Source organism: Camelus bactrianus, chromosome 25 (genome assembly GCF_048773025.1).
Source record: "Camelus bactrianus isolate YW-2024 breed Bactrian camel chromosome 25, ASM4877302v1, whole genome shotgun sequence".
NCBI lineage: Eukaryota > Metazoa > Chordata > Mammalia > Artiodactyla > Camelidae > Camelus > Camelus bactrianus.
This window is the reverse complement of record NC_133563.1, coordinates 26,292,322-26,319,031: the sequence shown is the minus strand read 5'-3', so window position 1 is coordinate 26,319,031 and position 26,710 is coordinate 26,292,322. Positions and strand designations below refer to the sequence as shown.

Genomic DNA, 26,710 nt, shown 5'->3' with positions numbered 1-26,710 from the left:
AATGGGGGTGAAGGAACTCTCTTGGGCAAACCAGGGGTCCTGGTTCTGTGGGGTTGGGTCCCTGCAGTGCAGGTTGGCTACATGGCATCTACAGAGGGCTATAGCCCCTGCCTGGCAGCCCTCCCCATGCAGCTGCCTCTCTGGGTTCCAGGCTCCACCCCTCTCCGTGCCCTTCAGTCCTAAGAGTGGCAATGGCGCCCTTCCTTGGCCCCCAGAACTGCATGGTCTCATTGGTTTCCTTAAATCCTTCCCATGCCTCTTTCTTAAACTTCCTCCATTTTCAGTTGCAGTGGGCCGTCTGTTTCCTGCCAGTACACTACTGATACCAAACTCCAGATAAACAGCCTGAGAGAGAAATTTGACAAGGAAAAGTGTGGTCTGCACAGTGACACTGCCAGATCTCTTCCAAAGAGGTGTTGCACCAACCCTCCTTTACTTTCTGCAGATGTCTGTTAATCCTGATAATAAGTGATTTTACTACAACCCCCAGCAACAAGGATGCTCTAGTAAATACAATTTTATTTTTTATTATTATTGTAAGGGTTATTTTTTCCCCCTGCCACTTTGAAGGAAAGGAATGTATAGCACAAATTATAATTTTCAGTATGAGAATTCCATATGAGAATATATATTCTTGGGGTTATCTTGTTCAGAATGTGCTGTGCTACCTCAATCTGAGGATTTACGTATTTCATCAACTCTGGAAAATTCTTGGCCAATCTCTCTTGGAATATCTGCTCTCCCCCACCTACTCACGTTCTCTGATAATATGCTTTATCCTCATTATGTCCTTCTTGTCTCCTAACCTCTTTTTTTTTTTTTTTTCTGTTTTCTACTTCTTTATTTCTGTGTGCTTTCTTCTGATCTTTCTGATCAAAAATTCTCTTTTCAGCTCTGTATCTATTTGGTTTCCCAACCTGTCCATACAAAGTTCAAATATATATGGTAATTCCAATGACTGTATTTTTCACTGCTAGGTGGCCTTGTAATTCTTTTTTCACACAGCTTTTGCTGTTTCCACAGTGTGTTGTGTTTTTGTTTCCCTCTATATTTTAATCATTTTAAATATACTTTTCTCTACCAGACTGTTGGATTATCTTTCACTCTTGTGGACTAAATCCTGATGTTAGTTGTGTCTGCTGACTCTTGATCGTGATGGGTAGAAGGTTTCTTTGTATAATTTATTATTTTGGATCGTGAGCTCATCTCAGGGCCTTTATCTGTGGGAATCCTACAAGGACTTGATTGAAAGTGGGTCCCCTTAGAGCGTTTTCTCTTTTGCTTCTGTCAGGTTTCCCAAGATTATTTTAGACCAATAACAAGTTTTCACATTAATTCTTTTCTTGGGCATTTTGGATCTATTCAAAGGAAAGCAAATTCAAACTCCAAAAGCAGCTGTGGTACAAGCCTCTGGTTACGAATTTTCAGTACATGCTTTTAGCCCCCTTCTTTATATCAGCTACCTGTCCTGGTGGGCACATTGCTTCTTGGTCCACCTGTCCTTGAAGCTGTGCAGTCATGGAGTCCTGACCCTGCAGGGAGCTCTCAGTTGTATATCCTTCTTCTATGGGCCCAGGGCCTATTTTTCTGCTTCCCCCTTTGTGAGTGAACACCCAGGCCCCCGGGTTACTGAAACCAAGGACTCCTCCCAGGGCAATCAAAGCATCAACTTTCACACCTTGTCTGCTGGTTGTCAGTTTCCTCTTTTGTTTCTGGCCCCTGAGGATCTCCCTTCTTCCCTGCTAGCTCTGCTGGGTATTTAAAAGGATCCGGATGCCATTTTACATAGCATGTCTTCATGGCTGTAGCAGGAGGGGGTTTCAGGTGATAAGATCTGCTTTTTTATTAAAGCAGGATACCCCTTTTCATACTGCTTACATCACAAAATAGTGAGTCTGTGTAATGTAAAATATTTTCCATTTCTAGATAAACTCAGATTGATTAGAAATCTGCCTCTGATTGATTAGAAATAACTAGATGTTTTTCAGTTGCTTCATGTGCTGTGTTAAAGGTACGGGTTTCTAAAATAATACGCTTTTCATGCTCTTTTATTCCTACTCTAATCAGAACTCACATCTTACATACAAAATGTTCCTTTTTCTCATCGTATTTGTATTGGACAGAAAAAGCTCAGCTCCAGAAGAGGAGGAGATCAGGCCCAGGACAATCTTGTTTTAGAGTCTGCAGTGGGGACATGCGCTCCCCTGGGATATCAATATCCCATTCTCAATATCAAGGTCACTCAGAAGCCACATTAGTGGTCAGCAGGCAGTTTGGGAGAATCTAAACAAGGAGAAGAATGTCAGAGGCTCCTGGGAGAACAAGTGTGGTTTGGCACAGAGTTGATGCTTAAGAAACATCTCAGGAACTCAGTGAACCACCTCTACCTCAGTACGGGGCAGACGCACTTTCCTGGTCACCTGGGAACATCAGGTATGGTCCCTCTTTCTTGAATAGTCCAAGAGAGGCTTAAATACTTACACCTTCTTTCCTCCTTTCATATTTTCCCCCTGAACCAAACCGAATACTTGATCCCATGATCAGAGGCTGCAAACTGGTCTCTGGAGGAGTTTCTAAAAATTGGGAAATTTCAAAATATTTTGATTTGGGGAAATTTCATGTCAAGATCCAAGGTTTCAGTCTGTTTGGAAGGATTGGAACATGTTGCAATTAAGGGCCCACATGGGGTCTTAGACTGGGGAGCAGCTGGCCCTTGGAGGGAGAATGTGTTTTTCAGATCTCTGTAGCCTTCCTGCCCCCGATGAACTTGTACCTGGTCTGCTTCACACAAGTATGCAGCCTGCCCCCACAGACATGCGCTTGTGACCCTGTCGTGCCAGCATTACTTTGGTCTGGCAACCCATCAGTTGATGAAGTGATACCTTCTTTCTTTCGTTTCCTGCCCTAGTGACACATTCTGCACACTGAGGTTATACTTGGGTGTTTCCCAGGCCAACATCCACAAACACACCCAAAACATCTCAAGGTGAGTCATTGCAACAGATATTATTTGTTGATTCTTGCTAGTTTCATTTTCAAGAAGGACTTTGTCTCTAAATTTGAGACTCTGTAATATACTGACAACGCACCCAATTTAGTGGCTCTGGGTTCATAAAGAATCTGCTTATAGATCATGAGAATGAGCTTAAGTTTTATTTTGTAGATGAGCTATGGTAATGACTAATATATATTAATAGCTAACCTTTATTTAGTACTTACTGAGCCAAGCCCTAGACTAAGTAATCCCATTCAGGCCTCACATAGCCTTAGGGGTTTGTATTTCCATGATCTGTTTTACAGATGAAGAAACTGAGGCACAGACAGCTGGGACAAGATTGCGTCAGTATTCAGACTCCAGCAGCCGGACTCTGAATCTACCGCTCGCCCACCTTGCACGGCTGCCTCTCATGCAAAGACCCCTCACAGCCTTAGGAGTTTCACAAACACTGCCTGAGGTCTCACAGCAACCTGGGGGCCTCACCTAGCAACCTGTCCACACATTAGAGTCAGCTGAGGAGCCTTTAAACCCTACCCGGGCATGGCACAAATACCAGGATGGGTTAACATTGGGGGACTTGAATGAAGAGTAATGGGAAAGCTCAGCCCTATTCTTGTAGTGTTTCTGTACCTCTGAAATAGTGTCCAAATTTTAAAAAGTTGAAAGAAAATAAAGAATGTATTAGGATAACATTAGTTGACTTGAAGGGATTTCTACAAGAATTGTTGATAGCAAGAAGTGTTAATAACAAGATCCAGAAATGTGTGTGATGTGATCCCATTTGTGTAAAGCAAACAGTGACAAAATACACACATGCCTATATATCCTTATATGAAGATAGGATGAAATATGCATGAAACATTTAAAAATTCTGGACCCCGGTCCCCAGAGACTAGTTGTTTTGGGGGTCGGATTTGGGCAAGGGTATCTTTAATTTCCTTAAATCAGGGTTCTTAAATTTCCTGCACATTAGAATCTTCTGGGAGGCTTTAAAAAGTCCTGAGGCCCAGGGCACAGCCCAGTTAAGTCAGGCTCCGTGGGAGTGGAGCCCAGGTTTGGGTGTTTTAAGATTCCCCCTGGGCATGCCAATTGTGGCCAGGGCTGAGAATCACTTCTGGATGGGAAGGGAACTCAGGTGTGTAGCATTACTATGTGACGGGCATTCCAATGCATTTCACTCCTGGGAACAGCCCATGAGTCAGGAACCCCCGGGAGGTTTGCTCCAGAGATCAAATAGCCTCCCAGAGATCAGAGAACTAGGAGACATCTGGTGGTGGACACCCTGACCCACCATCCACTGAGCAGAAGGAGGGTGATGGGGGCTGCTTTGGGAAGGTTTCATTACCTCCCAGACTCTCCTTCCCAAGATTACAGGGTTTGAAATTCCTCTAATAGAGATTCATTAGATTGGGTTCCTCCTCCTAAGAGCTATTAAAAAACAAAAAGCAAATACTCCGGGGAAGAATTTCATGTTAATCGGATCTTGATGTCTGCCCAGTGAGTGCTAGGTGTTTCAAAGGGAGGAAAAAAGAGGGAAGCTCAAACATAGAGAAAGAATGTAATGTAGGGGTGTAAATCTGACCTTGTCATTTTCCTGCCTGTAGCATGTGGCAGGAAAGCCGGATGCAGGATGCTTGGGCTAAGGCATGGGACCCCTTATCCCAGAGGGTTGGAGGCTGGAGAAGGGACACTTCAGGTGTGGAAGTCAGAAAATCAGAGTTGGAGTTCTGCCAGCCAGTTTCGAGGGCAAGGATGACAATCTTCTTCTTGAGGCTGTGGTGAGGATTAGATATAATACACGTAAACCACCCAGCTTGTATACTGTCGGCCCTCGGCAATGTCAGTGGGACAGCATACCAACGTTATAGGCTTGCAATGTGCACTCTGGGACCAGGGTGACAGAGCACCTTGACCCGGTCCCTGCTTCTTTTTAAAATTTTATTTCAGCGTGGTAAGAACACTTAACATTTGGTCTATCCTCTTAACAAATTTTAAAGTGTATGATATGGTATTGTTAATTACAAGCACAACGTTGTACAGCAGATCTCTAGAACTACTCCTCCTTTGTAATCGAGACTTCATGACCATTGATGAGGAACTCCGTTTCTCCTCCCTGTACCCCCAGCCCTTGGCAACCACCATTCTACTCTCTGATTCTATGAGCTTGACTATTTTAGGTACTTCATATAAGTTTAATCATGTAGTATTTATCCTGTGACTGGCTTATTTCACTTAGCATAATTTCCTCAAAGTTTATTCATGCTGTCCCATACTGCAGGAATTCCTTCTTTTTGAAGGCTGAGTAATATCCATTGTGTATATGGACCACATTTTCTTTATTCACTTGTCTGTCATGGACATTTAGGTTGTTTCCACATCTTGGCTATTGTTAATTGTGCTGCAGTGAATCTATTTCTGTTGATAAGATTTATTGAGTGCTTATTTACTATCTGCCAAGAACTGGTGTAAGTGCTTTACATATATTAGTGCAGGTAAAACTCAGAACAGCCCTGCGAGGTGGATGCTATCTGTATTCCCAATTATAGATGAAGAAACTGAAGCCCACTTAGTGGGTTTTAAATTGGAGTTTGAACCCAGCCCATCTGGCTCTACAAGTAGTGATCCTGATCACTATAATACCAGTAGTATTAAAATCATAATAATGATAAAGATTGAGACCAAATTAGGTGTCATGCGCTTTTATTGGCAAGGTGAAGAGAATTATGCATCCAAATGATCTTGGGGACAGGATCCAGCAGGGTTGCCCAAGAGATCAGTTAATTCCGGAAGTTAACACTCCTCATGTTTGTGGAGAAGGGGTTTGTGGTTAAGAGTTGGCCAGAGCGGCCCAGGGGAAAACTATCTTCTGCAGCTCTGAAATGCGGCTCCATGCATCTCTTTGGTTCATAGCTTTCAAAGGCAGATCTTTTCCTATTACTGAATCTGATGCAGCTCTACACCACTTTGTACATGGTTTCTTTTGCCTCCCCCCACCCCCACCTATTTTCCTTTCGTCCTGCTTTGTGCTTCAAACGGTCAGCTCAATGGTCAAGGGAACAGCGCGGAGTTGGGGGCTTATGTTTTAAGGTCTTTAAAAAGCTTCTCATTTGATTCCCCTCCTCCTTGCCTGTTTGATGTTGATCTAAATGAGGGATCCTGGCTGTGCAGTTAGGCGGTGGAGCTGGGAAAATGAACCACCAGCCCCAAATCAACCTGGGCCTATCTGCTCTTTCCAGATTACACCTCCCAACAGGGCTCTCTGCAGTGACACCAACACCCGATGCCCTCAGTGCGCCTGAAAAACAACCGTCCGAGTCACGGGCAGCCAGCAATCTCTATAAACTGATGAACGGTACGCAGAAGCTCTAATGCCATTTGTTTTGCAATGGCAAATCAATCCACTTTCCCAGCATCCGGTAACTTTACTGAACTTGGTATCCCGCTGCAGGATACGCCCCCGAACTCCCCTTAATTACAGATTTGACTCTTTGCAATCGTGACTTGGCGCTGCAGTCCTGATACCACAGAACGGGCCTCTTCTCAGAAGCCTGCAGTAGCATCGGCGGCAGCAACAGCAGCAGAAGCACTTTTCCCGCCCTACTGAGGGCTCACTAGACGCGTGATACTGCGCTAAGCGTGCCACAGTGCAAATCCCCGGGGTCGGCGGCTGCACCCTCGGTGCCGGGAGCTTGCAGCCATTGTGGGGCGGACACTCGCCTAGCCGCGTGCTGGCACGCCCTCTCGGCTCTGCGACCGGCGGCCACAGCGAGTAGGGAGTGCTCGGCGGAGGAGGCTCCCGCAGGGGTGGAATCCTACCCGCCTCGCCCGCCCGCCTGCAGGCTCCACTCTGCGGCCGGCGCCCCACGCGCCTCCCGGGCACGCGCTCCCAGCCCCGCCCGCGTGCGGCGGACGCACGGCCGCGAGCGCGCGCCGTCCCCGCGCCTTGGCGGCGGACGCACGGCCGCGAGCGCGCGTGCGCCCCTCGGAACGTCCCCGGGAGCCCAGCTAGATCGAGCGCCGGGCCCAGGCGTGCAGGGCTGAAAAGGAGGCGGCGGCCGCGGCTGCGAGCAACAGATCCCGGCGCCGCGAGCAGACCCGCTCTGCTGTTGGGCGATTTTTTTTTTTAATTTCAAAAACATTTATTAATTAAGAAAATCTTGCATTTTTAAATGGCGCTGGCCCTGGGTCAGCGGGCGGTTTTCTCTGCTTCAAGATGGGCTTTGCCGTTTCTGTCGTGGGCACCCGTGGTGGCCTGATTGTCAGTCTTCTCCGGGCATTTTTAAGGCCAGGAGCCGAGAGCTGCATGTAGGCGCCCTACAGAGCGGTTTGGCTGTTTAAATTATTATTTTGGGCAGAGAACAGTCGATCTCGGGCATTTCGTCCCTTTTGCAGAAGAGGCTGCGAATCGGAGGTGGGTCGCTCGGAGGGTGAAATTCCTCCCGGGGTGAGCTATCCCCGGCCCCCCACACAGTCCAGGCGGCCCCGAGTGTGTGTCCTGTCCCTGCCGGCGCCGGGAAAATGGAGGCTGTGATTGAGAAGGAATGCAGCGCGCTCGGAGGCCTCTTCCAGACCATTATCAGCGACATGAAGGTAGGACGCCGGGGGTGCGGCTGCGGCGGCGGCGGCCGCCGCTACTGACCTCGCCGCCGGGCTTCGCCTCCGCCCGGGGCCAGCCGCCCGGCCCTTGGCTGCGCCGTGGCCACCGGCCACCTGCGGGAGCGTGCTGGCCCGGTGTCACCTGCTCACCCAGGGCGCCACTCCGGGCTGTGCTGGGTCACCCGGCGGGCAGCTTCTCTGGGGGTATCTGATGCCCCCTGCCCTCTCCCCGCCCGCTCATTGTCCCAGGGGGCGGCACCATCTCGTTTCCCTGGGGGACCTGGGCCCCGGCTCCAAGTTTTCCATTGTCTGTAGCTGGACGGAGTGTCTGCGACCCGCGAGGGCTGGGTGCCTGGGCGGACACCTGATTCCCCTGGGTATGGGGTGGGGGCGCCTGGCGCGGTGGTGGGGAGAGAATGGGGGCTCTGCAGCCGTGGGAAGAAGCCCACTGGCCGGTGAGACTGGGAGGGAGATCTCCCACCCTCCTTGGTTTCAGGTCCACCTGGGGGTGATCTGAGCAAATTAAGTATTAATTAGGCTCTTCCAAAGCCGTGAGGGTGTGCGTGCCTTCCCTCAGCCCTCCCTGGGGGGCGCGGAGCAGAAGTTCCCAGAGTCTCCCAGGCTGAAGGCAAGACTTGGGCACTGTATCCCCCACCCATCCAACACACACAGACTCCAGGTTTTCTCTTGGAAGGATTGTGAAGACTGTGTGTGTGTGTGTGGCGTGTGTGTGTGTGTGTGTGTGTGTGTGTGTGTGTGTGTGTGTGTTAGGGGCCGGGAACAACACCCTGGCTTTTTCCTGCAAAGGGTGGGACTAGGGATAACCTGATCCTTGATAACCTGATCCTTGGACGTGGATTTTCTGTGTGTAGAGATAGACCAGGGCCCGGTATTACTAATCCAAAGGAAATATAACCAGCCGTGCGAGCTGGCTGGAGGTGGGAATTGGGGGCGGTGGGGGAATTTTTTTTTTTTTTAATGTGTATTTAGGGAGCTTCTCTTTGGCTCCAGCCCAGCCCCGGTTTGCCTCAACAGATCCGGGGAGGTGGTGTTTAATTAAAAGCGCTTCCAAAACGAGTGGGCAGGTTTGGAAAGCTGTGCATCGAGTGGGTGTGGACAGCCCCTCTTCAGCCGCTGCCTGGGCGCCTGGAGGAGCTTTTGTCTGATGAAGTGCAGGGTCTGGAGAGGGTTCGGCCTGGGAGATGGACTTTGGAAGGGAATGCTCAGCTGTCATGGTCTGCTTCTCCCTTTTAGAACCAACTGCCACCTCACCCAGGGTGAACTTTTCCAAGGTGCCCCTGTCCTGGTCTTGTCCATTTTGAAATCCTTCTCCAGAGCTTGTGCCTTTTGTCAGAAATTGACATTCGTGAAGCATTATCTTCAGCGAGACCCTGCTTGCCCAGGAATGCCTCTAATCCGGCCACTTGGAATTAGATGGATTATTCCCTGTTCAAAGACGCCCTTTTCATTCCTTTGCCCCCAATCCACATTGAATAATTGAAGTGCTCTTTTGAGACAAAGCTTGGTATTTTCTCTGTAGACTCTGGGAATATTTCTTGTTAACTGAAATTCTACAGGCCTTATAATGAAACAAGATTTGGTCTGAGGTACACGTGTGTTTTGATCACCAGGAGAGGGGTTTGAGATGGGTTAGTAGAGCTGCTTGTGATTTTGGGGAGAGAGAAGTGAATATTTCCAGTTCTCTGTAGGAACAAGGACCCAGTAACCTAACCCGTCTGCCCACTGCAGTCCCAGAATATTCATATATGGAGTTTTTCCTTAGTCTTTGTTCCTTAATCCAGAATCCAGGCTCAGTTCTTCCAGTTTATGAGTCTGAACCCAAAGCCCTTCAGAAAGTAACCCATGTCAGGGAAGGCTCTCCTGCCATCCACCTGCCATCCCTTGGTGGCCCTGCAGCACTTTATGGTCGGGGCTGGGAGGTGGGGGGGATTTGTGGGTGCTGAGGTGATGTGCTTCTGCCTCCGCAGGATTCTAGTTAAAAACAAAGACTTATTTAATGCCCTTTCAGTGCTGGATCTACAGTTTGTGGTTCCTGAGTTCTTTCCCTTTGAATTGAGTTGGGTTTGTTCAACATCCTGTGGGAAGGCATTTATTTTAAAGGTTTATTTTGTTTTGGCAGACAAAGATTTTAAAAGCGAAGTGGAGTGGAAGACGAAAACATGTCTTGGGGTCTGCAGAATTTCAGACTTTTGGGGAGCAGAGAGATAAGGCAAAAGAGAGGAGGTGTCTCATTTCCAAGATTGTTTATGCGTAGGACATGTGCTGAGTGTTTTCATGGGGTTTTCTTCTTAAGAGACTTCTGCGTGGATTAGATGGCAGTGACATTTGAAAAGGGACTTTTTCAATTTGGGCGTATAGGAGAAGCAGTGTATCATATGCTTGTGCCTGGGATTGCCAGCAATAAAAGTCAATTTTTAATATCTGAACTTGGCTGTCTGTCTAAGGACCTGCTTCTTCCTTTCGCTCCTTTGAACTCCCACAATAGGTTTATAACACCTTTGGTCTCCTTTCTGTTTGCTTTGAAGGACACACAGAAATGTTGGAAACCCATTAGGAGTACCATCTTGAGAACATTTTTAGGTTATTTTCTCAGAAGTGATGTTGGAGTGGGGCGAGGAAAGGGTAAGGAATACTTTTTTTTTTAAGTGATATTTGGTTCTTCAAAATGTACAGCAGCACAGGAAGGGAGTCAGTTTCCTCTTTGGAGAAAAAAAAAAAAAAAAGGAAAGAAAGAAAACAACAAAAAATGGAGTAATTTCAAGGCCTAGCACCAACCATCTTCCCAAACCAAAGAACCTCAAGGCATGGAAGAGCTGTAGAGGATTCTTTCTGCTTTCTTCTAAAGATTCTTCATCTGGCTGGGCCCTGGGCTGTCAGGGTGTATGTTTTATCCTCTTCAGGGAGACGGGTGCCATGGAGAAACCCTCACTTCTCTTCCATTGGGATCCAGCAGTAGCAGCTGTTAAATAACTTATTGATTCCTTGACAAGAGGAAACCTTGTGTTTTTCCCCTGTCTTCGACCCTACTGTGGTGGCCACTAATGAATGGTGGTGTGCAAAATCGCTTACAGGCTGCCTTTCCGCCATCCACAAAAATCAAGTCGTCTGTTGTGAGCTGGTCCCAAAGGGAAGGGGAGACAAGAGATTCATGGGCCGGGAGGCAAGGGTCCATCGCCAGTTTGTCTGAGGGAATAGTAGCTTGGAAGTGGCTGTGTGTGGAAGGCCAGATGACTGACTTCTGATGTGTAAACACTGTTGACTGCATTGAGGTCCTGGAATTTTTTGGAATTTCTATCCAAGTCCCGGAAAAGACAGGCTGATGCTGCAAACAGCAGATTTGTGATACTACTTTTTTTAAAAATTGAGCTGTAAGTGATCTAGAATATTAGTTTCAGGTGTACAATATCCTGATTTCATATATGAATTAAAAAAAATTTTTTAAATTAAGTAATTGAACCAGCATACAGAATTTGATGATGTCTGGAGAGCTTTTAAGACCCAGAGACCCTGGTCAAACTTCAGGGCAGCTCACCCTATGGATATTTCTCTTCTTTTAATCATTAACTTAGTTTTGTTTTTTTTTTTTTAAAGTTGGATCCTCAAATCAAATATTTTTCCTGACCCTTGTTGCTCAAGAATCAGCATGTCAGGAGCTGCGTTGGGCCCAATGCAGGGAGAACTTTGTACTAGGTGGAGAGTGTGTTTGGGGTTATATAATGTGACTGGGGGTGAAAAAAACACCCAGCCACACCTTGAATTCCCCACCCCATGTCTCATTTTAAACGGGGGTGTCCTGTTACCAGCACCTGTGCTGAGCAGAATAGGGGCCTTGTTCAGTTTTCCTCCACTGCCCCCCATCCCGTTTGCCACCAGTATCCTTGATCCTAAGTTCTGCCTAAAATTAGACCTGCTAAAGGGACTTCTTGAATTCCATGGAAATCTTTTGTGGTTTGAAGGCACGTCAGGATATTTTCCCTTGCTTATCATAAGATCAAGAATGTGGCTGTGGGTCCAGCACTGGATAATGATTTCAGGTTTTGTTTTTCCCCCCTACTGTTTTGCTTGGGCTTTGGGGTTCCTGTCAGACAAGAGGTCCACTTCCGTGGTGTTTTTCGAGGGCCTGCTGCATGGAAGGCCTTTGGCTGGGCCATAAGCAGCCAAAGACCCACCAGGACTGCTCTTGGAGACCCGCTTGTCCAGTGGAATTCAGTATTGGCAGCTATGAAGGAAAGGCTGACAGTCCAACCTGGAGAAGAGCATTGGTCAGCCCCTGCAGGCTTTTCTTTTGACTCTTAAAAATTTTTTTTTTTTTTTTTTTTTCCTCTAGGGAGATACTGAAAACTCAGCCAAGGCCTCTGCCAGTGGCCAGGTGCTCTGAGGGAGGCGGACTGCTCTGTAAATGGTGACACACAAAGGCAGACAAGCAAAGCCCTTGTAAAGTACAGATGGGCCCCATATTGGTTCTTCTCTTAGCAAATGGCTGTGTTTGCCCAGGGTTTTACAGCTTCCTCAGTTTGGGCCTGTGGGAGAAGACCGAGAAGTGAAGATGTCATAAAACCCGCAGCAGGGAACTGCCCAGAATGGTGCCTGTTCAGAGATTTAGGGCCTGTTCCCTGTAGATCAATCTTCAAGGGTTTTTAGGTGCAAATCTTGTGGTCCAGGTTTGCGAAGAAGTTGTTTTTTGGCCTTGGCTTGAGGGTTTCTGTGGGGAAAATCTCTTATATGTCATATTTAACCAAATTGTTTAAAACTTGCTGCTTAATGCTGTGAACTTTTTATGTTCTGGGGTTCCACAGTGGGCAGATGCCCCAAATGGAGAGAGAAGGTCATTCCTCATCACGATTTGTATGGAAAGTAGGCTGAGTTTGAACCTTGCCCTTACTCAGTCTTACGAGAGTACTCAATCCTACAGTATTGATCGAGCATCCGTGACATAGCAATCCCCAAAGCCTGATGCTATGATTTCAGCAAATAACGATACAGACTTCCCAGTCAAATTTGAATTTCAGAGAAACAGTGAACAACTTTTGAGTTTAAGTGTGTCCCATGCACACTAGAACTTCTCAGCTGCTGACCTCTTGGCCTTTGAACACTTTTGCATCTTGGGGGTAGGGAAAAGGAAAAAGCTAAAATGATGTCTGTCCATTGGGCCAGCTCACTTGAGGTGGTTAAAATGCTTGGAGGGTGAAAAGGTTGAAACTATTGATCCATTAGGCCCTTTATCTGTAATTTTCATCTAGGCTTTTTCCATCTTCCCAGGGATGGGCAAGAGCTGGCCAGATTCCTTCGGTAGCTGGACCATTTAGATGTACAAATCGGGTATGGAAAAATGAGATCATTTTGAGTTTACCATTACTGCTTGGAACTGCCTTCAGGACACTTTCCCCTAAAACCCACACCTTTGCAAAAACAAAGAAATACCTCTCCCCAAACCAAACAAAAGCCAAAAGACAGATTCAGCTGCCTCAGGACAGCAGACGAGAAGTATTTGGGACTCCTTAGAGGGAACTGAATGATGCCTGAAGCAGTTTAACTCAGATTTGCAGATTGCACTGACAATATGGCCTTATTAAGTAGTAAACCAGAGAGACAAATGGAGTAAATTAATTGGCTGAGCATTGAGGAAACCCATTGTATTTGATTGCCAAGGTTCTCCTTTGAAGGAGCTGGAGACTGCAGAAGGTTTCATCTGTGTTTGTGTCACACGCACACACATACACCTCCCCCCCCCCCCCCAAAAAAAACAAAGCAAAACTAAAACCCACCTCAGTGTAGATTCCAAAACAGCCCACCCATTATCAGTGTTTCCCACCTCTTAACCCAGGGAAGAACCTGGCAGGGGGCTGTGTTGTCTGCTGCTTCTCAATTTAAGATGCTCTGGTGTGCTGCTGGTGCATGGGAGGTGCTCTGTATTCACTGCATGTAGTGAACAGGGGGCAGGAAGGACTTGGTGAGAATCTGCTGCACGCCATTGGGTTTAGTGGTTGGTGGCAGGATTTCCTGTCATCCTCACATCATCCCCACTTTACAGATGAGGAAACTGAGGCTTGGGGAGAATCCATAATTTGTTTAATGCCCTTGTGAGGTGGGCTGGTATTCAGACCCTAAAGCTGGAGCTCTTGAGAGCACGCGTAAGGTTGGAGGGGTGTGGTGTGGATTTCTTTCTAGAAGACAGCATTTCACTCACCTGAGTCGTAACAGGATGCCCGAGAAAGGAATCGGAGTCACATCTCTGTGCCTCCAGCCCAGAGCCAGCCTGGAATTGAGAGCTTGAGCTGAGATACTGGGAGGACTCTGGTGGGGTGGGTGATGCCCATCTGGCTGTCACTTTGTGGAAGTAGTTTTATATATTAATTTATGATATATCAACATATTGTGGCTTCCTTCCTTCTCCCACTTACCAATCTTCTTCCCCTGGGTGTGCAGAGAGGAAAGTCCTTGCCTCCTGTCCCTGTCCCCCTGCAGTCTTCTCTGTGACTGGCCAGTGGACTGCCTTTTTATGTCCAGGGAGCCCATCAGTCCCTGAGGTTGGGTGACTATGCCCATTGGTCCCCCTAATTAAATGAATTAAGTAAGTTCACCCAAAGTTCAGTGACTCCTCAAAGAGAACTCCTTGCCTTGAGCTCGTTTTGTGCCCAGCCCTGGAACTCTCTTGTAAAAGCGCTTTCTGTATTTAATTATTTCCCGGTGGCCCTCCAGTTGGGTTGAGTCTGCAGAGCCATGACAAGTCGAGAAGTTGATGGAATCGCCAAAAAAACCCCTCCTTTCTGTGCTGATTCTTGGCATATACGACCTTGGTCATAGTTTCTAAGTGGTTTTTCTTTTCCTGTCTAGTTTAAGTGGGTGAAAAAAAATCAATTGAGTGCCTTTTGAGCTGTGTGTCTTTTTATTTGCTTTCTTTCCCTCGAAGAATTTGGACAGCAGTGAAAGTATTAGCTTGTTCAGCATCAGCCGCCCCTGCACTCCTGGAGGTGGATGGCGGGTTTTGTCCAGGACTCCCTTCCCTGCCACCTCCCACACGACAGGAGTTTCCAGGGGAATGGAGGAGTGGGTCTGGCCTGAGGAGGAAGAGGTGGTTCTGGGCAGGTGTGCCCCTTTTGGTAGAATGGGCTTGATTGCAGGGACGGGTGCACTGGATTCCCTGGGAACCAGGAGACACTGATGCCCAGACCCTGTTTCTTGGAGGGTCTGATTCGTGCTTCTGGGGTACATCGTGGGCATTAGGTTTAAAAGCACCCCCAGCTAGGCACAATTTCAGCACCTTCAACACGTTTTCTCAACCTTGCCTACGTCTGAGTGAAAGCATTTTTAGGTAGTCACACAACAGTGCGAATATACTTAACACTACTGAACCGTATACTTCAAAATGATCAAAGATGATACAATTTTGTGTTATATTTTACCATAATTAAAAATAGTAATTAATTTATAGTGAAATGTTAAAGTGAATACATTAAAGTATAAAAATAACACTAGAAAAAGCATCTTTAGGATCCTTGGCTGTTTTTAACTGATTGGTAATAGGCCTGTCCAATACGATTTTCTGCAGTAATGGAAATTGTCAGATATGTTAGCCATGTATAGATTTGAATACCCATATGTGGCTAGTGGCTACCATATTGGACAGTGCGGATGTGTAACATACCATCTAAGTAGAAAGTGTGCTTGCGTGGCAGTACAGCTTCCTGCCCACACTCTACTTCCTTCTGGCCACATCGGTGCCCTTAACCCCCTCCTGTAGAAAATTCTGGAGCTTCTGCTGAGCTTGGAGTCAGAGAGAGGAGAGCTGGTTATAAATCCTGTGGGCAAGTTTCTCAATCTCTCTGAGCCTCGTTTTCCTCTTCTGTAAAATGGATCTCCTAAAGTACCCATCTCATAGGGTTGTTGGGGAGGGAGGGGCATTCTGAAACGAGATGGGACTTGTAAGGGTCTTCACACAGGGCCTGGCACACACGCTCTCAGATGTTAGCCCCTGTTATTTTGTCTTGCAGATTTGGGAATGAAGTAGTCTGAAGTCTCGAAATCAGTGCAGTAATTATCTTCACCACTGCTCAGGGCAAACGTGACCCCGCCCTTTACTGAGCTGTATTTAGAGCTTGCAGAGAAGTTTCAGGAAATGGAAAAGTTGAGTTTTTTTCTTGCTAAGTAAATCACTCCTGAGTTCATTATAACCTCATCTGGCCCAGCTGGGCCTATTTGCATTTCTTTATTTGCAAATCCTCTGTCTCTATATAAAGGGAGGCAGGGCTGGGTGCCTGGCTGAGGTCCTCAGGGCCTTAATTTAATGCTTTAAAAAAAAAAGCCTTCTAGAGATGTTTACACCAGGGTAAGGGAAGATGAATTGCTTTGTCAGGGCCTTTTACTTTCCACCTTGTTTGAGCTACCCCTTTGTTTTTCTGGAGTGACTACCTGGAGAAGTGGCCTCATTTGCCTCTAGTCTGCCTTTTAGCAGCAGCTTCGTACGGGCACCTGTCCCTTCCCAAGACTTGAGTTCTTCCTACCTGCCTACCGACTGCCTGTGGCCCACCTGCCTTAGCCAGGCTTCCAGGGACCCCTGTGATTTGGCCCTACCAAAGCAGCCTGCTCTGTGCCTAGTGCCCCCCAACCTGGATTCCCTGGCTTCTTTGAACACATCCTGTACTCCTCATTCTTGCTGTTTGTCCAGTTTCAAGGACTGACTCTGCATTTTTATATTATTGAAATATTTCTCATCCTTCAAGGCCTCACTGGAAACGTACCTCCTTTCTGGTCCCTCCGCTGTCCACCAAGTCAGAGACCCCTGGGCCTTTTTCACAGTCTGTTTTGATCCTACCTATTATGTATTACATTCTGCCTTAGGTGGTTGCCCTTGGGCTTTGAAGCCTGGCTCTGCCACTTCCTAGCTCTCTTATTCTGGGCAAGTTATTCTTGTTCCCTGAGCCTTGATTTTCTTATCTGTAAAGTGGGGGGAGTAATAATTTTCTCTTGAAGTGGCCGAGGATTAAAAGGGAAAGGGCTTTGCACGAAATGAATGCTAAATACAATGCTCTTGTGCATCTGTCTGCGCCACCCCCGGTAATTTTCAGCAGAGTATCCTGCTGACAGCAGCACTCAGATGTCTCAGAAAATACAAAAAACCTGGATCTTCACTTTGATAATGCAGTAGAGACAAGAGTGAAATGCTTTTCAACTTTCAGCGTGTAAATCATTTGAGGGGCACATTACACGTATTCAACAAACACGGTGCCATGCCTGCTCTGTGCCAGGCACTCCGGGGGTTGGTGATACACCTGTGCCCTTGACCGAAAGTTGTTTAGTCTAGAGGAGGAGCAGACAAGTACCCAGAAATCAGTGTGACCTGCACCGTGGTAGATGTCAGGACAAGGTTTTGAGGGGACTGGGGAAGGCATATGATTCTCATTTGGAGTAAGACGATGGAATCGGGGGAGACTTTGGGGACAGGTGACACCCAAACTGAGAATTGAGTTTTACTGCACTTACTTAACATTTGTATGGTACCAGCAGGCATTATTCTAGTGCTTTGCAAATAAAGGCTCTTAATCCTCTCAACAACCCAGTGAGGTAGTCACTGTTATCATGCCCATTTTACAGGTGGGCAAACCGGTACAGGGAGATTAAGCCAGTTGCCCCCATCATCCCACTAAGGAGAGGCGCAGCTGGGATTTGGGATTTGAGCCCAGGCAGTCTGGCTTCAGAGTCTGTGTCCTTATCCACAGTGCTGGGCTACCTCTCACAGCATCTTAGGGTTTCCGTTTCAGATTCTGTAATGGGTGTATTTCATCGATCGCTTTGATGATTGTTACAGCTGTAAATTGTTCTAGCCTAAAAATCTAGGCTCTTCTCTGAGCTGCTTCAAGAAGCTCCGGGGACTTCCCTCTATTTAAAGAGGACTCAGACCAGCCAATGACATGAAATTGTTAGGCGGTAGATGTGATCACCCCATCAGCAGAAGGAAGTCTGGGGGGTGGCGCGTGGGGGTGTGTTTCCGAGGGGTCTGACTCGGTCGTCCGAGGTGACAACCACATGCCATATGTTTGTTTTGCTGGGGACACCCCCTCGCCAGGGTCACCCAGGTAACGGCTCTGCAGCCCACATGATGGCGTGCATGACAGGAAGGGGGGCTGCGTGAGGTAGGAGGCTGGAAATGCTTGGAGATTAGTTCCCAGGGAGACCTCAGTTTCACTTCTGAGGCCTGGCTAGCTCCCGCCCATCTGGCAGCTCTGGCAGCTGAGCATGAGGCCATTAAGGAAGTCTTTGAGTTTGGTTTAATGGTCGCTCTTTGTTTTGAAGTGATTGTTTACTGAACCTTCAAAGCCAGCTCTCCAGCAGGATGTGATCTGGGGCCTGGATAATTGGATGAGGCACCCCAATAGGAAGCAAGGAGCGGGGAGCAGGGCCAGGAGGAGCTAGCCTGATAGCCAAGCCCTTGGCATCAGAGCTCTGGGAGGCTCCGTGAGCCGCTGCTGGGGGATGGAGGTCGTCGCAATCAGAAGTAGACCTGGGGCAGGGGTCCCCTGGAACCTGGCCTCTTTGATGTTGTGCCGGCCTTAATTAGGGACACCCTAATTAAATCACCAAGGAGGAAGTTTTCCCCTACATTTAGCATAAAGCATTAGCAAATGTTTTGAGAGCATTTCATGAGGGATTACTTCTCCAAGATTATGCAAGTAATAGAAAGTTGTTGGAGGAAAAAGTAAAACTTCAGGTAAGTAAAAAATAAGTCACCCATAACCATTTGATTGCAAAGTGGGTTAGAGACACACATTTTCGATGAAGGCTCTTGTGGCCTGTGCCATTCCAGACATTTCTTTTTTCACTTAGCTTTTCACCTACGCTTTGCGTGCATGTAATTATAAGCCATGTCAGTTTTTGTGGCTGTGTAGTGGTCCATTGTTTGTCTGTGGTTAATTCATTTAGTCGACACATATTTGAGGACATGTGTTCCACGTTCTGTGTTAAGTACTGGAGACACAGCAGTAAATAAAATGGACACAGATCTCTGCCCTCTCAGAACTTACATTCTCGTGGAGATGGGGTAGGGGTCTGGGACAGACACACTGAATAAGTCAATCGTGTTGTATATTAGAAGGAGTGTGTGCAGCGGGAAAAAATCAGGACCAATGTTGCTGTTTTTAAATAGGGTGGTTAGAGGAGGCCTCACAGAGGTGATATTTGCACAACAGCTTATGAAGAATGTGGATATCAGAGAAATAGTGAATGTTTTAGGTGAGGGAAGTACATGTGCAAAGGCCCTGAGGTAGGAGCCAGTTCCATACTGATTCATGATTCGGCCGTGTCCAGTTTTTCCCTAATTATAAGCAGCACTGTAATGAATATATCCTTGTAGCTACACATTGAGTTACATTGATGGTTTCCCCAGAAGGATTTATCCTGGGTCAAAGTACATACTTTCAAGGCTTTTGAAACCCATTGCCAAATGCCTTTTGGAAAATGTTACGTCAGTTCACATTTCCACGTGCGACTGCTTATCACCAGGGATTACTTCTAAACGAGCAGGACTAGAGCATCAGGACTGAGAAATTGCTGGGGCCACAGCATGCAATGCCTCAGAGGGATGTGGCATATTACCTTGTTTTAGTAAACATTCCCTGGTGGTGGGTCTCTGGGAGGTCGGGCGGGGAGTATACCATGAGTGAGTAGAAGTGGGGATGGCTCTTAGGCCACCCTGAGCCACCCAGAGCCCCCTCTGCAGCTCGTGGAGTAGGATCTCCCCACTTTGCCCTGCCCCCTCCCCACCCCCCCAAATCACACCTTCCTGGGATGTGTTCCAGGTGAATGAAATGACTCCCATGTCTAAACGTAGCATGATCTATACTTCCTTTCCTTTGCTAATTCTCTTTCTTTTGCAGAGAATGTTTCCTCCTTTCCTTCTTTCTTTCCTTCCTCTTTACCCAGAAAAATTTCCTTTTGTCCTTTAAGACCTCGGTGAGGCATCACTGTCCTCCTCCGGAAATTTGCACCAACCCCACCTTCCAGTACTTTATATCTGGAGTGTGGTACCCTCCGAAGGCTTTGGGATCGGTGGCTTACATGGCAGCATTCCTCAACACTTTGGCTTCTTTTTAGGCCCCACCGGGTACTGGTGCATAGTAGGTACTCATTAACTGTTTGAGGCATGGTGGCTGACCTTGAACGCTGACTCATTCAGACAGACATTGTCGGCATTTCTGGAGTTCTAAGTGCTAGTCACCCTTCTTTGCTCTTGGATTCTGTCACTCTCATTACCGTCCTTTGAGGTGAGGACTACCATGGGCGTCATTTACAGATGAAGACAGGGTGGCATCCAGTGACTGAATAACTTAGGTCCCTAGTGAGAAGATCTGAAGTTGGGCAGTCTTGACTCCAGAGCTGTGTTCTTACCCACCAGACCACACTGCTCCTTTTAGATGCTGGATGTGGCTACCTATCAGGGCCCCCTATCCAGGCAAAGAGAATGACATTTAGTGGGAAGACACTAAAAAAGGACAATGACTATAGAAGTGACAAGCACAGCCCTTTTTGGTGATGCCCACCTGGGTGTCGTTCCTAGCAGCCTGGTGGGACTTGGGGCTTGTGGAGTTCTGTGGACAGGGTTTCGTGGAAGGTGGAAGCACACACGAAGTGTGCGTGGAACTGTGAGGTCCTTTTCACAGGCATATTTATTGCTGATGAACTTGGGTAAGTGGACGAGGGTGGGCGTGTGAGGAGGCAACAACTGATTATCTGCAAGGCTGTCATCCACTTGACAGACAGGGATAATTAGTGGATTAGGCGAGCCCCAATCAGAAAATAAAAGCCCAGGAATGGTTTTTGTGATGGATGGGCTTATACAGCGCCTTTCATCTGAGGATCTTGGGAGCCCTTCATCTTGCAGGATGGGTTGGGGACAAAGCTATGATGGGCACCCATTTCTGGAAGCTACAAGTTCCTGACTTGTACTTAAAGAAACAGGGAGTCCAGAGGCTCTCCTGCCTCGGTCAAAAGCTTTCTCTTGAGCTTTGCTTTTCATTTCCCTGAAGCCCGAGCTCACGGAGTAATGTCCCTGGAAGAACAAGGGGAAGGATGCTGTGGGCTGCGCGCCTCACACTCACCCAGAGGAGGGACCTGGTGGCAGGGGTGGCCGTGGCAGCAGCCTGTAGAGAAGCTCCAGGCAGGCTCTCTGATCTCCTGGTAAAAGCAGATCCATTCTAGTACCCACAGGAAACCTGAAGATGTGACAGAATTCGCCATAATCACACCACTAATGATGGTGACTTGTGAACATATCTAGTGCATTTCTAGCAGACCTTTTCTGCCAAAGGGCTTTTCTTTGTTTTGTGTTTCGTGTTTTCTTTTTCACATGGATGAGGTTCCTGGCCATTTCTAGGGTGACATCATAGCTCGCCCAGGGCATCTGTGGTTGTTATTGGGGGTTATGTGGTTGGGGGACCCTTGCTTCCCACTCTACTTTGTCTGGGCTCCTGCTGAACCCAAATATAAAGCAAGGCCCGGCTTGCCTACTGAGTGGCTTTCTGCAGCCTTGGAGCTGGGCTGGGAGGCTGGGTCTGTGCATCTTGCTGCTCGCACTTCCCAGAATCAGGGTAGCACTTGGGCCACAAAGTCAGGTAGATCTGGGATCAAATTTCAGCCACGACCACTGCAGTGCAAACTGTCTGGTCCTTGGTTTCTTCCACTGTGAGATAATAGCAGCACCTGCCTCGTTAGGTTTTTATGAACATGTAGTAAGAGTGTGTGTCTGGCTGCTCTCCTCTGAGCGCGGTATGTGGACCAGCAGCCTCACGTCAGTCGGGCTAAATGTGCGACATCCAGCCCCTACCCCGCCAACCAAAGAACTCAACCTGCATTTTGCAAAGACTCTCCAAGTGATGGATATGTGAGTTAACGTTTGAGAGATGCTGGTCTATGTGTTGGGCACCTCCAACTGTTTAGAGCATGGTGATGCTTGTCAGGGTGAAAAGAGGGGCTTGGGAGGTGACCTGTCCAGTCATACACCCCTGACTTATGTTATCATCAGCTCAACCCCTGGTGAGCCAGCTTCTGTCTGGAACCTTTGAGCCTAGAACCCAACTCCCTCTAGCCTGTCCCTGCTAGGCCCTGTTTCCTTCTCAGCTGAATCGAATTCTGCCTCCTCCTTTGAGTCTTCTCCAGTCTCCGGCACCTCTCACGTTGCCCCTTCTCTGGCCAAGGCTCCCAGCTCCTCTGTGCTCCCCGAGTGGCAGCACTGGTGTCTGATTCCCCGCGCTGTCCCCCGAGGTTCCGCTGTCACAGCGGGTGGGGCTGGGAGAGCCACCGGCTGCATTATTTATGGGGCACCGTGAACCAGCCGAGCCGATGAGCTGCCCACAGTTTATTCTTCTGCTCTGTGTGTGGGATGCCACCCCAGGCCTGTTTAAAACAAAACGCAGCAGAGCAGAACCCCGAGCCAGAACGACCACTGGCTGAATCCTGCACTTGGGTTAGGCAGGTGGCCGGCCTGGCCTCCTGGCTGTGGGGGAAGTGGACGAAGAAGACAGGGACTTGGGGTGTTTCCGGAGCTCAACCTTGCGGGTCGGTAGGGCAGCCCGTGTGCTTATTTGCTTAGGTGGCTGCCATACTCTTGGGGAGTTGACGGGGATCAGATGGGCCTTTTTCCTCAGAAATAAGAAAATGACTTCATTCTCTCCCACAGCCCAAGGGGCCAGGCTGCCATCAGGTCTGTGACCCAGAAGCTATGTTCTCTGGTCACTTTGCCGGTTTGGGGTTTGTCACTCGTCATCTGGATGAAGGCTGCCCGGCCTTCCTCTGCTGCCCCATTTTTGCTGAGCTCCGCACCTTGCCCTGGAAGGCTGCCCTTGGCCATCTTGTTCATCCTTCTGTCTCCTGCTTCTCCCAGCATAGATCCACCACTCCAGTCCCTGGGAGGAGCCCACTCGTGTCCTCTCTGCTTCCCTGTCTTCACACAGCCATCCCTCTTCCTGGAAAGGCTTTTGTTCCCTCCCTCCATTTTTCTGCCCTTGAGCTCATGGTTGAGTGGGGGAGACTCAGGCTCGGAGATGGCAAACTGCATGATGTGGGGGAAGCAGGGGGGCCCAGAATGCTCTGGAAGAGGTGACCTTTGAGCTGGGTGGTGACAGCTGAGTAGGAGTTTTCCAGACGACTGAGTCCCCCTGGAGGTTAGAGAACAGCCTCTAAGTGTGGTGGGTGGTGGGTGGTGGGTGGTGGGCACCCCATCTGGTGGCTGCAGAGTTAGACCCTGTCTTCAGGGAAGCCCTGTCCCTCTCCTTGTAGGAGGTGGGGACGGTCCTGTGGCTCCAAGAAGAGAGTCCTCCACCCACTTGTAAACACGCCAGCATTCTGCACTGGGATCTCTTCCTTTCTCTCAGAACCCAGCGTGATCTGAGTTCTAGTCTCACCCAACTCCTGGTCGCCCTCCCCAAAGAAGCTCAAGGGGTTCCGGACGGAGGAGAGGCTCGTTTCCCTTTGCCTGTGACTTTGGACTTGGCTGACCCAGGCGCTCGGCGGGAGTCTTATTTTCTTTGATTTTGGTCTGTCTGGAAAGCTGTGGAACGTTTCTGTGTTCTCTGGTGAACTCCACAGTGGGGTCTATGTTGAGACTTTCTTGTAGCTCTAGGGGTGCATTCCTGGGGGTTTCCTCAAATGTGAATGGAGCGCCCCAGACGCATAGCCTCAGGAGACAGCTTTCTGGGACCTCTTGGTGGGCAGCACAGATTAGAAAATTAAGGACCACATTGGACTTGCTTTCAGGAAGGATTCTTGTGCACACAGTGTCTTGATTGGCAAATTTCTTTTGAGGTTTGAGTCTGTTCTCCTTTACCCAGCCTTGGCGTCTAGAGCAACCCAGGGCTTTTTCTCTCAGTTACCTTTTAGTATTCCTACTTTCTCACTTCCTCTAAGCTTTTGAATTTTTGTAGTAAAACTGCTTTCAGGTGGGTAGAAACTTTTTTTCCCCCTTGAAAGAAACTTAAAAAAAAAAAAAATGGAACAACCCAACGTCACCTTGCCTTTAAATTTTAATAACATTTACACACTTAAAAAAAATTTCTCCACAAGGAGGTTTTTGTCTTCTGTTCTTAGAAGTTCATTTTTTTTAAAGAATCCATTAAATTATATACTGCCTAAAACAGGTGGGCCTGACACCCTTTGATAGACTGTCAAATATTATTAAGTCGGGAGAGAGATGCTGTTGGCAGCCTTCTTCTGGCTGAGTGGGCGTTCATAGGCAGAGAGCTGGGTGCTGTACCCCGAACAGGAGAGGGGACCCTCCTTTTGTTGCTAATTTGGTAAAGACTGAAATTAGACTTCAAGTGGGGACAGAGAAATAGTTTTTTAAGTGATTGGAGCCGCCGTTATTTGCAGGCACGTTCATCTGGGGTTTGAGCTTTCCACCTGCCATGTACTTGGGATGTACTTGGGAGCAGCAGAGATGTTGACACCGTGCCCCCCACTGCCTGGCTCCATTTCTGCGTTAGCTATGGTGAACTAACCGTGATATACACAGTTGGGTCTTAGGACCCAATACTAGGACTTGCTTAGGACTAAGCATGACAGATTCCAGCTTGGGCAAATCATCTGACCTAGAGAGTTTTAACATCTCTCCCAACATCCAGAGTGAGATTCCTGGGAGCCTGCAGACGCTGGCATCAGTCCTATCAAAGGTTATTGAACGCTGCGTGCACAGCACTGCTCTGAGCACCTTGGATGTCTGACCTTCTTTCTTCCTCGCACCAACCCTGTACAGTGGTATTTTCCCCTGCAGAGGTCAGATGACCTGCCTGCTGTCACACTGCAGATGGGAGAGCTAAGAGTCTATCCAGGAGGGTGGCCTCCCGAGTTTGTGTTCCTTATTCCTTCCCTGCATTCTTTCAATGTTCCATGATGTCAGTGTCCAATAAGGGTGATGAAGTTATACGTTTCTATTGTTTATCATTGTAAGAAACAGACCTGAGAAGTCAAGTGACTTCCCCCCATAATTTACTGGCAGGGCTTTGGCTAGAACTAAGGACTCGGTGTTCCCAGCGTAGGCTTTTTGCAATTCTGGTATGTTTTCAGTGAATTTGCCTCACCTTTTTCTTAAGAAGTATTATAGATCATCTCAGTGACCTTCCCCAGGGTTCCCTGGATGGGAGTGGTGAGTGCTGGGGAGAGGAGGGCATAGCTCTCGAGTCCTAAGTGTTGATGAGAGATGATGATACTTTTGGTTTGAAGTTGATGGTCAGTGTCTCTGAACATCCTCAGGCTTTTCCTAAAGCTTCTCATACTGTCTTGTAGACCAGAAAGAGAAGGAATGGCCAGATGAAATGTAATTGGCTGGTTGAACTCTTGAGTTCTTAAGAATGCTGACTGATGTCCATCTGGACAGAGATCTCTAGTGACCAGCCAGGAGACTCTGGTCTCGACCCTTGCCTCTGATTACTTGAATGTAGATGTAGAAGGGGTGTTCATACCTGGACTTGATACGAAAATGGTAAATATATTAGGTGCTGTACTTGAAATTCCCCACATTGTCTTGATGGGCCTGGAATGAGCCTGAGTCCTCACAAGGTTTCATTCAACATAAAATAAAGTTAGCTCTTGGATTGAAGATTTCCTCCCTCGCCCATGTGCCTGGGGCACAAAGATGAGATGGAGGCTATGTGGTTTAGCATTCTGATGACAAGACCTGTGCGTGAGGATTGGTGTCAGTAGCTCAGATGTACCTACCAAAGGACTTCTGCCAGGAGCCTGTCAGATAGGATCCCTGGCCAGGTGTAGCTTAGGATCCCAGGGGAGCACATTTCCACTCGGAGGAATAAATCTAGAGACCTGCAGGTGGGCCAGACAGGTCCCGGCTGCACAAATGCAGAGCTGATGGATGCGATCTAGCAGCACGCATGAAACAGACTTTAGGGTTTGGATGGATTGTAAATTCATGGTGCTGTTGTTGCCAGAACCTCTAATTTGATCCTAAATTTTTTTTGATGTAATGACTTTACTGTTTTTATAAAAATGATAAGTGACCCTTATTTAAAAAAAAACAAAAACAAAACCCAAAAAAGTATGACCATACAGGAAAATACAAACAAGAAAACAACACATTGGTCTAAATCTGAGCTCCCAGCAATAACCCATTATAATATTTGGTAGACAGTTTTCCGGATATCTCTGCCCACATTTTCAGATAGACTTGATAACTGGAGAAGTGTATAAATGGGCATGTTTATAACAAATGTTCTGTGCATGATATTTTCAAAATCAAAATATATTTAAGTTTACTTTTCTTTTTTTTTCTGTATCATTCCAAAAGTTTACTATAAATTTTCATTAAACAAATATTTAATGAGCACCTTCTATCTAAGACAGCTTCTATTGTACCAGAAGTCAGGAATTTAAAGGCCAACTGAACAGATTTTGTTGCTTAAAAAATTTATAGAATTTCCAGCCCAGTGGAAGAATCAGGCAATAACTAAGAAAACAGCAAAACATTCAAACAACAACAACATAATTTTACTTTCATTTAACCAAAGGATTGAAACTGAAGTGATGTAATACTGAAGAAATTGCTGAACTTCAGATAACTGATTCTTCTCCAGAAGAAATCAGTTCCCCAGACATTCCTCTAAAGCAGAGGTTCTTAAATGGAGGTGATTTTGCCCCTGGGAGACTTCTGGCAGTGTCTGGGGACATATTGTCACACCTGGTGGAAGCTGTGATTATTACTGACACCTGGTGAACAGAGGTCAGCATGCTGCCGAGCATCCCGCAGTGCGTGGGACAGCATCTCCCCCTGCACCCCTCCCAACCCCAGCAAAAAAAAAAAAAAAAAAAAAAGAAGTCAGGTCCAAAATATCCGTAGTAGCGACAAGGTTGAGAAACTCTGCTCTTAAGGAAGAGAAAGATGATTAACACCACGAGGAAGGTGAAATCGTTGTGTTTTAGCTCAGTTGCCCTTTTTCACTATTTTGATGGGGCTTCTGTAATGAAAGGCGAGATGATTAACTTCATTGTTAGTTTCTCCATCTTCTCTCCTTAATAACAAAATCAAGAGGTTGTTTTTCCCTTGTCAAGATTCATAACATTTACATTCTATCCTGCAACCATAACCCCTCAGGTGTTAAG

The 26,710-nt window shown here is 47.4% G+C and overlaps 1 protein-coding gene across 12 annotated transcripts in view; it reads left to right on the top strand.

The window, feature by feature from the left end:
- The first annotated feature begins 6,907 nt into the window (after nucleotides 1–6,907).
- MTSS1 (MTSS I-BAR domain containing 1) overlaps nucleotides 6,908–26,710 on the top strand; it is a 152,607-nt gene continuing 132,804 nt past the window's right edge. For 3 of the 12 annotated variants that reach the window (XM_074353033.1, XM_074353031.1, XM_074353030.1), the window contains exon 1: nucleotides 6,911–7,588. In XM_074353033.1, coding sequence (XP_074209134.1) covers nucleotides 7,517–7,588 — 72 coding nt within the window. In that variant the 5' untranslated portion in view covers nucleotides 6,911–7,516. Of the gene's footprint in view, nucleotides 7,589–26,710 lie in introns of all 12 variants that reach the window. The other 9 variants (XM_074353038.1, XM_074353040.1, XM_074353035.1 and 6 more) reach the window with 6 other exon arrangements.